The following is a 16131-nucleotide window of genomic DNA, read 5'->3' as shown; positions in this document are numbered from 1 at the left end:
GACTACCTCCAAAAAGTCATTTTGGTATGAAAAACAAAAACAAAAAAAATAGATAAAAATGCCATTGTGGATCTTTAATAGGATATTTTGAAGGGTGCCCAAAAAGGCAACTGGAAGTGACATATCACTTCTAGTCACCCAAAAGGGCAGCTCGCTGTCACTTCTCCAGGATCCATTTTAACTCATTTTTTCACTTTAGCAGGATATATTTTTGAATGAAGATCACATTGGAAATCCTTTACAATGGAAGTGACCATTTCATTTGGTTTATGAAGCTTACCAATAAATCCACTTATCTGTAATGAAGGCAGGCTAATTAGTGAATAGAGGCATCTCCTTTGTTAAAAGTTGACTACCTACTCTCTAAAGATACAGTTCTACAGCTTCTTATAAGAACTAAAACTTTAGGCAACAACTACATACAAACTGAAGTAAATCCACTTTCCAAAGATTCATTTATTATTATGTACAGAATATTCAACAGAACAAAAACTGAGGTAACAGCTTTTTGTAAAATGAGTAAGACATGTTATATTTGGTCCCCTTCATTCCTGAGAATTTGAGCATAGCTATTGGATGAAACTGATCAACTTAACTGAATGAAAACATGCAACAGGACCTCAACTCTGTACCCCAGACAATCAAATACACAAGTGTACAAAGTATGTTGATGGTTTTGCTGTTCTGGCCCACTTATGACTCTCTGATAATCATCTGAATTCAGTGTGATGGGTCTTTCCCCTCTTTTGAATATAGTAATCAGTGGAACCTCCCAGCATTCTTCTGAAAATACCTTACTTATGGGAATGGTTTGGAGATTCAAGTTCTGTTATATACTTCATGGAAAGAAGGGTTCTTCATCAGCTAAAAATATAAGAATCTCAGAAAAAGGCCTCCCTTTATTTTTAACATCTGTAAACAAAAAGTATGAAAAATGGTCATAGATACTGCTTCATAGTTAAAGACAGGTTAGCATAAGGTAGGATGGTAAAAGAAGGATTACTTCCATATCATTCCCTTTTCCTGGTTTTTGCTCTTCACATGCTTCATATGGCTGTAATTCCACTCGTCCCAATTTAACCCACCATACTTACAAGTAGCAGAACCTGACATCTGAAGTCTCAAAGTGTATAGGCTTTATTGGAGACCCCATTCTGTGGCACAAGTAGGAATATATCACTACCCACTCTAATACTGTAAACCCAAACTGTTCCTCTATCAGTGACTACATTGTGATGTTCAGAATACATGAACTGACAAATTCACAAATAAAACTACGTGACTGTACATATGTATATACTCACAGAAGCAGTATCGTTAAATGAGTTAAAACTCTAGGAATGGACATTTACAATATGTCACTAACACCATGCTAATTTGGTTAGCACTGTACAGTTCAGGCACATATGATGCCCTAAATGAACGATTCTCTCCTGTTAGAGGACAAAAAGGAAACAAATGTATGTTTTATTACAGCTGAAAAGTGCCTTAAATTTACATGTCTTTACAGTGCTGGTCTCTGAAAGACCAAGGTTGACTTGCTACTTTGGCAGTTTCTTTGGATTCCAAAGGTCTATTTATAACAAATTTTCAAAGAGGGACTTCAGTTGGAAACAAGCAACAAAAACAATGCCAAGCATGTGATGTCAACTTTAAATCAAAGGAAATGTAAGAGAATTAAATTTAAGCCATTTTAACCAAAATAAAACAGATGTTCTTCCACCTTAAATCATATAAAGTGAGCTGTATATTTTAATGACATTTGAACAGAAAGAATAAACTACAACATTTTGAGTTGAATTTATGTATTTCATAGCACTTCTGGCTCGCTGTCCAATTGAAAAGTTGAAAAATTCCATGTCAGTTGGTCCCATCACTTTCTAGATTTCTATAGAACAGAAAGGAAAATTGTGAGGGAAACGCTTGGAATAGTAAAACATTGCTTTTTAAATGATTTCCACAATGCTAATATTTAACAATATATTAAGAGGCTCCTATTATTGATGGCAGGCATGTAGTGATCTTTACAAATTGGGGAAGATAGATTACATAAACCTTTACTCAAGCTGGTGAAGCTGTGCTGACTATCTGGTAGCTTTCATTACAGATAGCAAATTTTGGTTGAGTACAAATTATCCTGAAACCCACTCTGCAAATACTCAGTTTTTCCTCTCATGCAGCACTTTTGTTTTTGTCTCTGATCATGTGCTAAATACCAGCATGGTATGATAAGTAAGGCACTTTCAAATAAGCAATTTGTTTTGCCATGAATGCCAATATATTTGAAAAAATATGGAATTAGTTTCAAAATATATAGTTTGTATTTTTATTGTTGATCCTCACTACACCAATTCTTCAGGGTGCAGAACTAACTGATCAAGATAAAAATTCAGCCAATTATTTTTTCCAATATTGGAGATTTTTAAGCCTAATGCCACAAAGATAAATCAAATTCTAGCTATATAAAAACAAAGTCATACCAGGGTTCTCATTTGACAACAGGTTCTGCAGATGTAGAATTGGACAAGTCTCCATTGCTTGTTTTTCCACTTTCTTCTGCAAAATAAAAGGCAAGGAGTCTCACAAGAATGTAGACAAAACAGAGCTGTACAGCAAAGGTCTCTTACAGAAGGAATACGTAAAGTGGAATATTTACATTCCCAACATCTAGAGTAGCTCAGCAACCTGGAACAAAATATAAAATTGGCTGAGGTTTTTCTAGCCACTTCTCATGGGCCTTCCAGGAAGTGAAGTGACTGCAGGGATACTAGTAAGCAGCACCATCCTTGTCTTTTAAAGTGGTAGCAGTACTAGCAAAAACAGTATAGAGCAGTGGTTCTCAATCTTTAGTCCTCCAGAAGTTTTGAACTTCAACTCATAGAATCATAGAATCATAGAGTTGGAAGAGACCACTAGGGCCATCCAGTCCAACCCCCTGCCATGCAGGAAATCCAAATCAAAGCATCCCTGACAGATGGCCATCCAGCCTCTGTTTAAAGACCTCCAAGGAAGGAGACTCTATCACCCTCCGAGGGAGTGCATTCCATTGTCGAACAGCCCTTACTGTCAGGAAGTTCCTCCTAATGTTCAGGTGGAATCTCTTTTCCTGCAGCTTGCATCCATTGTTCCGGGTCCTGTTCTCTGGAGCAGCAGAAAACAAGCTTGCTCCCTCTTCAATATGACATCCCTTCAAATATTTAAACAGGGCGATCATATCACCTCTTAACCTTCTTTTCTCCAGGCTAAACATCCCCAGCTCCCTAAGTCGTTCCTCATAGGGCATGGTTTCCAGACCTTTCACCATTTTTGTCGCCCTCCTTTGGACACGCTCCAGTTTCTCAATGTCCTTTCTGAATTGTGGCGCCCAGAACTGGACACAATATTCTAGGTGGGGCCTGACCAGAGCAGAATACAGACTTCCTGACTGGGACTTCTGGAAGACGAAGTTCAAAACATCTGGAGGATCAAAAATTGAGAACCATTCAATGCACAGTCCCTTTAGTACTTATACTGTTGGGTAATCTCTATTCCATAGTGCAATCCATCATTTGGAATAAAATCCCTTTCAATGGAATATACTATTCTGAAACTCTGTTAAGGATGATATACATCCTTAGTCAATAAATGCACTATCTGCCACACTTTTCCATCTTTCGGGCTTTTTAAATACCGCTAATTGGCCCAGCTAAAATCTTGGTTACAGCTCAATCATGACACTATCTTAAATTTTCATGTGGAGTTATACACTAATGACAAAAGAAAGGATGTAAAAACAGAATGCCCTACTTTGTGGCATACTTCCCTAGAAACTGAAAGACTTTCAGCTCACCTTCTCGGTCTTTTTTCTCTTGATTTTCTTCTGCTGAAGTTTTGTCTGCTCTGAAAAAGATCCTTGCACTACTTAGTGAAAAATGAAGTAGTTCAAACTCCTAAAGAAAAAAAGAAAAGAAAAAAATTCAGCAAATGTTAATATGTTACAAAATAAAAACCTCTGCAGTATTAGCAACCGCATGTACATAAATACCAGAAACCCCAAGTAAATAACAGTACTGGTATATATAGTTTATATACAAACCTTCAAATATCATGCCTTAATATCAAATCTGATCTAATGTGGTGTAGTGGTTTGAGTGTTGGGCTATGACTCTGGAAATTAGAGTTCGATTCCCTTCTCAGTCATAAAAATCCATGGGGTAACTTTGGGCAAGTTATGTGCTTTCAGCCCTAGAAAGCTCTGTGATAGGTTAAGGTCAGCATAAGTAAAAAAAAAAAAAACCTTGAAGGCACACAACTACAACTGCTATATATACAGTTGTCCCTCCATATTCGCTAGGGTTAGGGGAACAAGACCCCCGTGAATATGGAAAAACCTCAAATAACAAAAACACTGTTTTTACCTGAGAGGACACCTCTCTAGGAATCTCTAGGTCCTCCAGTGCAACTCTGTGGTCAATGTCCAACATACACTAACCATAGAATGGCACTGGAGTAGCTACAAATGGTCTTTCAGTGCAACTTTTAGTTAAAATTGACCACAGAGTTGCACTGGAGGACCTAGACATTCCTAGAGAGAACATATTAATGAAATCCGTGAGTAATCAAATCAGCAAATATCAAAGCCGCAAATATGGAGAGATGACTGTAGTTTATATGCAGACTCTTAAATAGATTTGTCATTGCTTAAAATCAATTGAACAATGGTAGAATAACCCCTGAGAACATAAGAATGCCCCCAAGAAAAAGCTGGCTAAATCAGTTTCTTTAGTAATCTTGGCTTGGCTTCTGGTAATAATTTATGAAGGCTTGAGATTTTTTTTTTCCTTAAAGATGTTCAAGCGATTGAAAACTACAACTCAAGCCCTAAACCAAAATCATGCCGGCGCAGTGATTAAATGCAGGTACTGCAAGCAACACATTGTGAGTTTGATCCAGCAGGGTTCCAGGTTGACTCAGCTTTCCATCCTTTCATAGGTTGGTAAAATGAATACCCAGTTTGTTCCAGGGAATTGGCAAACACATTGTAAACTGCTTAGAGGGTGCTTAGAACTATAAAGTGGTACAGAAATGCAAGTATTATTGCTAAGTGCTATTATCTTTAATGGTGGAAAAGCAGTATATATGGTGAGCAGGGACTAACTCTTCCCTCCCTACGTACAGTTTTTTTTAGAATGCAGTTCCATGAATTGGGCTTTTATTTCCCTTCATGTTGAACAAACATGGATTATGCAAAGAAACTGAAGACAAATTTGTATATCAAAACTGCCATCCTATTAACATGTTGTACCCTTGATAAGATTTTAACTTTTAATAACAGTATTTAAGAACTTAATATGCCTTCTATAAGCCTGTTCACTTAATAATTTGAATAAATGACTGACAACAGTAATTTTAATAAATGGCGAAACCATGCAGCTCACTGGAAACCATACCTGCAAACAAACTTCAAGTCGCCTGTGAGTAAGGTTCATAGTCTGTAGCAACTTTTCATCTTGGCTAGCTGACTGTACATTCTGTTGCTTTGCTAATGCTCTTATTTCTCTCACATACTTCTCTCGTACCGACTGGAACCAGTGAAGGGAATCAAACTCTTGATACTGGTTCAAAAGCTTCAGAATGTAAGCTACACCTGCAGATTTCAGACAGATACATCCCCACAAGCAGTTAAAAGAACATATTCTGCACATATACTTCAAACCAACCTTTCATCATTAGTATATCAACTTCTCACATCATATGCTATTCCACCAGGTCAACATTAACTCTAATTTCACTCTACATCCATAAAGTTGTATGCATTTGCATTTTGGCTTCTAACGTTGCCTTTGGAGGTGTTTGTCAGATTTTACATTTTCCCCCCTAGTAGAGCTGGATCTCTGTCCACAAAATGCTCACAATCATTTTTTGCATTTTTATGCATGGAAAGCAGAGTAGAGTGACAATTTAAAACAGCACAGTAAGGAACTAAATGACAAGCTGCCAAAGACCATTCAAGTCTCCCATTTCTATGTTTTAGGTAGACATGTTTGCTACAGCATGCTAGGAGACAGTGCATCCATGCAACATTTTCCCCAAACATATGTGGAATACAGCCCTACTGTATCTGTGAAATAGCTGTAGCAAAACCAACTAGTAGATGTTGAGAAAACTACATTATGAAAGGCCACTTCTCTACCCTCCTCATGAAGTTGTAATTTAAAATGTCAAGACATTTAAATTTACTGATATGCTATCAAATGATGAAACTGTCCAATAATAAAAGTCACCAAGTACAGGTTATATAAGAGCCTGCTTCAGTCTGGTTCCTTTCAGATGGGTTGTTTTGCTTACTGTTTTGTAGTCCTTGGGTTGTTGGTATTACTGGTCCTTTCTTATTTGAAATGCTTGAATCTTAAGGATTTTTTAAAATTTACTCTAAAAAAGCACTAAGGTTGATAACAGGGGGCAGGGGGGGCGTGACTAGTGAAAACTAATTACAGTTTACCCTTGTTATACGCTGGGGTTTGGTTCTAAGATCCCCCGTGGATAACAAAATTTGTGAATGCTCAAGTCCCATTAAATATAGTGACATACCAAAATGGTGTCCCTTATAAAAAATGGAAAATCAAGGTTTGATATTTGAAATTTATACGTTTTTTGAACATTTTCAAACCGTGGATGCTTGAATCTGTGTATAAAAAATCCATGTATAAGACAGTCCGACTGTACTACAACTGAATGTTTTACCAAACATCTGAGTATGGAAAGATGTAAACATTTAAAACATTGTTGAGTAGTGATGAAAACCATTTTGGACTAAAGAGTTTCTAACTCACATAAAGTATATATTCCAAAGATTGTAATATTCTTATGATTGTAATGTTGTTTGAGATAGATTGTTGACATAATTTAGGAGTGGGAACCATTTTTACTCAAATGATTTATTTTATATCTTTAGTGTGTTCATTTTCATTGTGAATTTTTCCATTAATAAAGTATTCCATAAACGATTCCACCATTTATCTACAGTCCATTGTCCTCATTTCCAATTCTGGGCTATTTCTAGCCTTGCATTAACTAAAAGGGAACAGATTACCACATATACTCAACTATAAGTTGACCTCATGTATAAGTCAAGGGCACATTTTCTGGCCAAGATATGACCTGTAGATAAATCAAGGGTAAAACTTAGGGAAATGTAATGAAGGATGTAAAGGCCAACACAAAGGAAAACAATGCCATAAAGCTTACAAAATTTTTAACCTAATTTTTTAGACTTATACATGAGTACATACAGTAATTCTTTGCATTTTAGATTTACATTGCCCTCCATAAAAACTGATAATAGTAGTAAATCTAGGCAAAACCCAGTATATTGGTATGTGATATCAGAAATGTTAAGGATGGGCTTCCAGTAACTATAGATGTATTTAAATGTGAACCTTCCTTGAGACAACTCCTCCAACAAAGTGATGAGTCTTTCTCAATAATTTTAGTGAGGAATCTTAGGATAAGGTATTCAGGGATGTAGCCGGGGGGGGGGGTCTTGGGTCCGGACCCCCCCTTCCATTAGAAAAAAGTAATGGTGTGTGCTGCTGTGCTGCCGCACCCAAGCCCAATATAACTGGTGGCACTTAGTCTGGACCCCCCCCCCTTCCTAACTCCTAGCTCACGTCCCTGAATTTGCCTATGTAAAAGTTTGAGAGAACTTCTCTATAAAAGGGGGGGGAGGCTTTACTTCTTCGTTTTTATTCAATACATCAAAAATGTACAGGAATGGTTTTTTTAAGGACTGATTAATACACAAACACAGAGATAGAAAGGAGCAACAGTAGGCAATCACAGCAGGGTGAATCGAGGGCATAGAATGGGAAGTCATATGGCAGACATGTTAAACAAAGCAAAGCTTGTCCAAAACAGCATGATACATATAGAAACATGGAATGTGAGAAGTATGAGCCAGGGAAGCTAGGCATAGTAAAAAAACAAAATGGAACACATAAACATAGCAATATTAGGAATGAGTGACCTAAAACAAACAGGAATGGGTCATTTTGACTGAGGTAACTATACAGTGTTCTACCTGGGAAATGAAAAGACACATAGAAATGGATTGACTTTCATACTAAGGAGAGATATAGCAAAAACAGTAAAAGGATACAATACAAAGTGAGATGGAATCATGTCAATAAGGCTTCAAGGAAAGCCAATAAATATTACCATAATCCAAATATGTGTGCAAACCACAGAGGCAGAAGAAGAAGAAATTGAGAAAGTCTATGAAGGAGTCTAGGAAGAAACTGACAACACACCAACACAGGACTTCGAACTAATCATAGGTGACTGAAATGCTAAAGTAGGCAGCAAAGAATCAAAAACTAAGCAAAAGAAATGAAGCAGGTGAGTGACTGATGGAATTTTGTGAGCCCAACAACTTATTCATTCCAAACAAATCACGAGGAACAAATGATATCCCAAATGAATAGCTAAAATCCATACGGACAGAATCAACTCTAGTGTTAACTAAAATATGCCAACAAATAAGGGAAACAAAACGTTGATCAACATACTGGAAACACTCAATATATATCCCCATCCACAGAAAGGAAACACAAAAGACCACATAAACTTGGCCAATATGGTCTGAAGGACACCAGGTTAGAGGAAAGCCATTGTATACATGTAGCAGAAAATTAGATAGTTTGTTATATGAAGATGTTTTATACATCAATCTATTTGAACAACCATGGTATTGTAAGTTCAGACAACCCAAGCTGTGAGTTAGCAGCATTTTCTTAACTGTGATCAGGGATATTTTAAAGGACAGAGAATACAGAGCTTTCTCCATGATAAAACCTGAGCTGAAATTCATCTGTGCAGTCTGATAGTTCCTGCTCTATGTCTGCAATAACATTATTAGAAACAGGCATTCGTAAACTGTATCAAATGTTTCATCTTCCACCTTTCTGAGTGATGTTTGCTGGAATAAGAGAGATAAATGGCATCCAGGCTGTTTATGACTGGACACTGTTCATCCAGTAATAAATCAGTGGTCAGTAAACCTCACTGAGGAAGACAGAAGCTGAAATGTTGGATGCTTGTTATAAATGCCTGTTTTAAATAAGTTTCTATTTTATAGTATTTTTCTGGGATCCACATTCTATCTTAAAAGTGCTACTAGTTCCTTTCTTTTCTGTCCCTTTGGGGAGGAGGGAAAGACAAAGGGAGAGAGAACAAAATGTGAGACAGCACAACCTCTATCCATGACTTTAAAAAAAGAATTGTATAGTAAGGGGGGGTTGTCCTTGCTCTCACCCATAGCAAAACCATCATCAGTGAAGGCTGCACCAGCTTTGTTCTTTTTATTCAGTTTTTCCTTGCAGCTGATTGAATGTTCAATAAAGTTGAGAGCCTAAAAACAAGAGACATATAGTTGGTCCAAATAATACAAGCTTCATGCACTTTGGTAAAATTGAAATATTAAAGTCAAACTCTGACGTGCCCTATGGGTCATACTGCTTAGATGTATCACTTATGAAGTTATCTAGAATGTTGTTGGTGGTGGTGTATTTAAAAAGCCTCTATTTTCTTTACTTTTAGAGAATGACTTATCTATCTCAATATCAATTTCAAGCCAATAGTTCATCTAGCCAGTTACCTAGATCTAGTCATATGTTCCAGATGTGCTACCTGAAATCCTTTCACAAGAGATGGTAGGGGATGAACCTAGGAATTCAAATTTTTAAAAAATGAATGTTCTCAAACTGAGCTATTCCACTACTCTATAAATTTGTAAATACAACATCTCTATATAGATGATCAACTTCCAGCTAGAGGATTCATACAGAGGCTAAATAAACTTTCAGTATAATATTCTTTCAAAATTCTGTCTCAACACATGTATTTTCTGCACATCACATTAGGAAAAACTAACCAGTGGGGGAACAATTATATAAAAGTTGCGCAGATGCATGTTCTTCAGACTCCGAAATTCAGGAGCAAACACATCCACAAGCATTTTGAAGTACTCTGTGCCTTCTGCTGAGTTGCGTGTGAGATCACTTAGTACAGAGTCCAGTTGCCTGCAAAGCAAAGAATAACTGAAGTATGGAAGGAAAATGTTTTGCTTAGACTATATGTTAAGGTTATTTATTCTTCAGGAAGTAATACAGTATTGCAAAGAAGTAAAGAAAAGTGTCAACTCATTGTCCTACAATGATCTTAAGCATTACTCCAAAGAGTTGTTTTAATCTACCATAACTACTCTAAATCAGTCTGCCTCTCATTTAAATGTTTGGTTCCAGAGGGGACATTTAAAAAAACACACACAATTTAGTAAGTTATTTTTAGAAAGAAATGCATGTAAGCAGGGCATTATTAGAATGCATAAAACATGAGCTATGTATAGTCTGTTTTTTCTAATTGGGCAGAAATAAATAGGACATATTTCCATGTTAATATTTTTGGGAATCAGAATGCCAAAGTTATTTTCTTCATTAATAGGCCTTAGCACCCAAACAGCAATGCAACTCCAGTATTAGTTTTTTGTTTTGTTTTTTTAAAAAACCTACTGCTAGCTCCAGCTTCCATAAGGAGGATTAAAATATATCAGAGTGCAATCACAGAACCCATTAAATAATAGAGGATTTTCTGTAACATACAAAGCACTGAAGCAGCCCATTTATCATAAATGAACTAAAGCAGAAACTTAAGATTTGTTTGAGAAATGCTTCTGAATAGGCTTTGAACAGTGTGTGATTTCCTTAAAATGTTTTGACAAAAATGTTCAGCCTACCTCTAGAGTGTTCAAATTGCCTCACAGTTGTGACAATCTTTTTAACAGTAATATTTCTTCAGTCACTTTCAGTTTTGAAAAAAGCTCCCCTCATCTTAAAAAGATCCTGGATGGGATATATAGTCAAACTGTCCACCACACCATTCCACCTGCTGGGCACGAGGGCCCTTTTTAGTTTAAAAATAAAGTTGCTATCTTTTTCTATTGTGAGAGTTGTGCCCCCCCCCCCAAAGATGGCACATGTATGTGGTCCCAGATTGAATTGTGTTCAAATTAAGATTGCTAATATGAACTAGAAGAAAGAAGAGAGGAAGGGAGTGATCCTCTTAAGAAAGGCAATATTTCCGAATTACCACATAAGTCAAATTCTATGAGACAAAGGTGGCCCAACAACTGAGCATTCAAGAATCATTTCTGTAAGCAGCTAGTTAGGGAATGAGTCACTGCGAGTAAAACAGTACAGAAGATTAATGATTATATTTTATTTTTACTTTAAAGTAGACTCAGAAGGTTCTTTACTTTCTCCAGTGTTGTAGCTCTCTCCACATTTTTAAGTGATGAGGCTCTGGGGCAGGGGTATTAATACAAAATTTAAAATAGATGGTGGGGAAGGTTTAAAAAAAACCCTCTCCTGTCATATTATTGCTATGAGTTCCCTTTAAGATACAAATAAGTATCAATAACTTGTTGCATTTAGTTTTTGTAATCTGTGTTGTGAACATATAAGTGGAGTATATAGGTACATTTTATAAAAGTTATTCAAAACAATTTTCAATAAAAAGTATGTAAAAAAACACACAAATAAGTATCAAGTATGGTATTTAGTAATGCAGTCAGCCCTTCATATCCACAGAATCTTTAACCATCCATGGATTGGCAATATTCCAAAAAGATATAAATTCCAGAAAGCAAACCTTGATTTTGCCATTTTATATATGGGATGCCATTTTACTACACCATTTTATTTAATGAGACTTGAGCATCCACCGATTTTTGTATCCATGGGGGTGGTGGTCCTGGAACCAAACCCCAACAGATACTGAGGGCCCATTGTAAATCTCTTGCATCCTAAATAGTCTGTCCTTACTTTGATGGATTTTACCAATAAAAAATGGATTATGGTTTTTACATTGAGAAAAGCATAGTACAGTCGGCTCACGCGGAAGGCAAGCCCAGACAGAAATAATGGGGCGCGTACTCAAGCCACACACCCCTTGTGCCACCGCAAGTACGCACCCCATTATTTCCTATGGGGCTTGAGCATAAGCTCTTTTCCCCATATGCGGGGGGAGGGGTCCGGAACGGATCCCCCACATATGGGGAGGGCAGACTGTAACAGTTTATATCTAGTTCAGCATCCTTCTTCCCACAGTTGCCAGCTAGATACAGACATACCTCAGTTAACAAAACCTCTGATAAAGAAGCTCCTTTTTACAAAGTCATTTTAGTTCTGCCCAACAGCCCCTTTTCTTCCTTTTACTCTGTCTAGCTGGAAGGTGGTTTTTGTTTTAGCAGAACTGGCATTGAGAGAATGGTGAAAAAGGACTGCAGAAATATAAACTTTTGTTGACAGGTTTCAGCAGGGTTTCTGCAATAAACAATGCAATATAACTACACTTCAGAAGTCTAGAAATTTTAATAGAAAAATTGACCCAAAAATCTGAGTTGACTTATCCATGGGTCAATGTAAGTATTGTACTTTAACTTCCATAAACAAAGAAACCATCATCTGATGAAAGACAACAGTGTAATCTGTCCTGGAAGAACTGACCGCCCCCGGTCTACTCTCTCGTCCATCTAGCCTTTCGGGTGAGCATGAACAGTTATGCCTGCTGGCATTTTGCAAATTCTTTGGCACTGCTTTCCTTTGTGTCATCCTTTACGAAGTAAATCCTTTGTTACATGCCCCTAAGTTTTACTCTCGACTTATCCACGGGTTATATCAAAATTCATAATGCTGGCCCTAGAACCTGCCCTCAACTTATACATGAGGTCAACCTATAGCCGAGTACATAAGGTAAACATAAATCGAAATCACAAGAAAAGTGGAAACTGGTAAAAGAAATTTCAAAAATCATCCCTTGACACATTTTCGAAGAAGCTTTCAGGTGGTTTCTATAAGGTTCTAAATATTTTTGTCTGCTTATAAAAGGCTTACTTGACCTGGCTGTTTTATTTCAATACATATTGTTGGTTTTGAGTAAAATGTTTGCTGAAACATGTTGTTTATATTTTTCTGGTGCAGGAATCTATCTCATGTAGGTTCTACCTCTGGGGCCAAATCTGTCTATTTTCTAGGACCATATTTACTTTGTTAACTGAGATATAACTGTACCTTTCAGAAGAAGCCCAACAACAGCACAAAAGATAATGGCCCTTCCCAACTGCCATGTCTGGATTATACACAATACTGTAAATGAATTACCTACAAACTGAGTTGCAATATTATTTTATTAGAAATAATTTTTTATAAGACAATGCAGAAATAACATCCTTTCTTTAAAAACATGCATCGATGTAGGATACCTGGCTGCTTTTTGTGTATCTTCTGAGAGAGCTTCCTCTTTCACAAGTTCTTCGAAATTAACAATATCTTCAAGATCAGGAACAAACCTACAAATTTCATGTTACATTTAGTCACAATTTTATATTAGTCTTTGTGTGTGTGTGTGTGTTTGTATAAGATTAACATTCATACTTCTTATATTTATTTATTTCTGTTCATATCTTATTAGAAAGTTGCTCATGTTCTGTTACATAGCTATCAAACAAACCAATTCACATCATCGTTCCACACTAGCACGGTACTATTTGATCAGTGAAACAGTGGTTCCATTAAAACAATCATGTCTCCATTAAAACAAGCTTTCTAGTCTAATGACAATCACAAAAGGAAACAAATTTTTAAAAAGCAATGGGAGGCAGGGGGAAGGATAATCCTAAGGACTGTTCAAATGCTGAAAGGATAGCATCATTCAGATTTACAGATCTAGGGTGTCTGCCTAGGATGCTTGACTTACGGAATTTCATTCAAAATGTGTTCCTTGTTGAAAATTTGATTTATTAAAAGTAAATAAAGTGTATTTCAAGCCATCATATTTTCAGAGGCACATAAAGTGGACAAACATAATCTGAAAAAGTACTCTAGTGCTGATGTGGGGGACTGGCAATTATTGTTTTGCAATGTGCCAGGGACTGGTACAATTGTTTCCTTCTTTCCTGGAAGCCGTCCAGAGACTGGCACCAGTCCAGGAACCTCCACTTTGAGTAGAACTGCTCTAGAGTTTGCAAGCAGAGCTTTTCTATTCTCCACCATCAAACCTAGGCCTGCCATCATCAAGGTAAGAGTTATATTTGATAAGACTAAATATTTAATTCTGTTCACACAGTAGGCCAAACAGTTGTTTATGGGAAGCCCACAAGCAGCATTTGAGTGCCTCTCAATCTTGTGTTCTGAAGCAGCCAATATACAGTGGTGTATTGCTTTTGATAACAGAGGCAAGATACATCTAACTCGACTAGTAGCTGTTAAGGGTCCGCATGTCAACAAATTGTTTTAATCAGCTCAAAAAGCTATTCAAGTTGGCAGCCATCACTATATGTTTTACTGTGGAAATACTTCCACTTCATTCGCCTGTATCTCCCACCATTCAGCTGTGCAGAAAGAGGGGGAAATCCTTATCTTCTTATAGCACAGCAGTGGCGCCAGAATATAAGGCACCCACACAGGACAGGAGCATTCAGGATCAATCCAGAAGCACTTGATGGTCATCAGATCAAACAGGAGAAGAAAAGTTCCCTCTCCAGTCTGCCTATGGTGATAAAATGCAATCCTGCATGTGAGTCAACCATTGCTTTGTTGAAATCCCAAATCCACTCTCCCAAGGTTCATTGTACAGTGCACCCTTGCTTTACAGGGGGATCTGTTTCGGACTCCCCCATGTAAAGCAATTTTCGCGCATGCTCAAGCCCCATTTAAGTGAATGGAGCTCATGCATGCGACACTGTGGTGGCGCATGCGTGCCACGGGCGTGTGCCCCATTAATCCCAATGGGATGTGCTGCCCCTTGCGCCCTGCGCATTCCCACGCGGCTTTCAGCATATGCTGAAAGCCGCATATGGCGCGGGCACACTGTACTGTTTGTTACTTAGGGTGTGTGCTGACTACACACAGGGAATCCTACCTACACATACAATTAGGTTGCTCATATCACCATGTGTAAGGCTGTTCATTATTTTTGTTACAATCTTATGTTTGGGAGCACTGGAGGTGTTGGGGCCTATCTAGTTTGGGAGAAGCAGAGTTGTGCATCTCACGCTGCAGAAAGGGATTGTGGATTGGGGGCTATAAATTTCCAGTCTAGCACAAGGGCTGGCATGCATTTTACAATCTAAGTGGCAGGAGGGACCTAGATATTCAAGATATAGAATAGTGGCCCCAATATTCTCATCACTTCCAGTGTTAGCTCCAGCAGTCAAACAGCCCAATAACTAGGATCCAAGTCCCATGTCACAACAAAGCTAATTTCCCCAAGAACCCAATTTGTGGTTACTTCTCCCATGTCTCATCCTCTCATACTTAACTATGAATGCAAATGTTCTTTCATTTTCCTTGACCAAGTCACACTTTTCTAAGAACCCTCACAACTCAAATATCAAATCTATGATAAAGAATGTTTATAAAGAATAGACAAGTTTAAATTTAAGCATGGTGTCTTCTTGGTAAAGAACTCGAGTTACATCCATTGTTATATTTAGTTGTCCTACCTGTGTGCAGGTTTGATATACTGCTGTCTTTGTATTAATAGTAAGCTATACTGCATGGAACAATTTCAAAAGAAAAAGGGCTTAATGGACAGACAAGTTGAATTGTACTTGGTGCATACCTAATTGCACTGCTACAGCAATGCAGACCCCCAGACCTTATCATACGAACATAGCCCATGGCATTTCCTTTAAAAATAAAGAAAAAGAAAAGTAAGCATCTGAAGTTATATTATATTTCAAAATATGCGAATGAGCACTTTGCTACTATGGTAAATTCTGAAGTACATATAGAAAAAAAAAGTATCAACCAAAGTTGCCTGTCTCTGAAACTAATAACTAGTTAAACAGATCATATATACTGTCTTAAGTACTGTAATATACTTTGTACAGTACACATAACAAATAGCAGTGTGCCTGCCACATTATGGCACAGCTCAGCCAAAATAAGTAATTCTCTTCCAAAGCAATCCAAAAGTAATAAATGCACTCGGTATTCTTGAGAGCCAGCATGGTGTTGTGCTTTGAATGCTGGACTAGAACTCTGCAAGAGCAGAGTTCAAATCCTACTGGGTGACCTTGACCAAGTCACACTC

General features: G+C 37.4%; 1 protein-coding gene across 4 annotated transcripts in view; it reads right to left on the bottom strand.

The window, feature by feature from the left end:
• Positions 1–438: 438 nt before the first annotated feature.
• The window catches only part of WASHC4 (WASH complex subunit 4), a 57162-nt gene continuing 41469 nt past the window's right edge, over positions 439–16131 (bottom strand). For 3 of the 4 annotated variants that reach the window (XM_042468064.1, XM_042468065.1, XM_042468067.1), the window contains 9 exons: positions 15658–15724; positions 13298–13384; positions 9911–10058; positions 9292–9388; positions 7087–7140; positions 5430–5626; positions 3830–3929; positions 2481–2556; positions 439–1888 (listed from right to left, as the gene is read on the bottom strand). In XM_042468064.1, coding sequence (XP_042323998.1) covers positions 2489–2556; positions 3830–3929; positions 5430–5626; positions 7087–7140; positions 9292–9388; positions 9911–10058; positions 13298–13384; positions 15658–15724 — 818 coding nt within the window. In that variant the 3' untranslated portion in view covers positions 439–1888; positions 2481–2488. The remainder of the gene's footprint in view (positions 1889–2480; positions 2557–3829; positions 3930–5429; positions 5627–7086; positions 7141–9291; positions 9389–9910; positions 10059–13297; positions 13385–15657; positions 15725–16131) is intronic. The other variant, XM_042468066.1, reaches the window with a different exon arrangement.

The sequence above is a fragment of the Sceloporus undulatus genome, chromosome 5 (genome assembly GCF_019175285.1).
Source record: "Sceloporus undulatus isolate JIND9_A2432 ecotype Alabama chromosome 5, SceUnd_v1.1, whole genome shotgun sequence".
Lineage (NCBI taxonomy): Eukaryota > Metazoa > Chordata > Lepidosauria > Squamata > Phrynosomatidae > Sceloporus > Sceloporus undulatus.
Note: the sequence above shows the minus strand (reverse complement) of the source record. Positions and strands in the feature narration are given on the sequence as shown.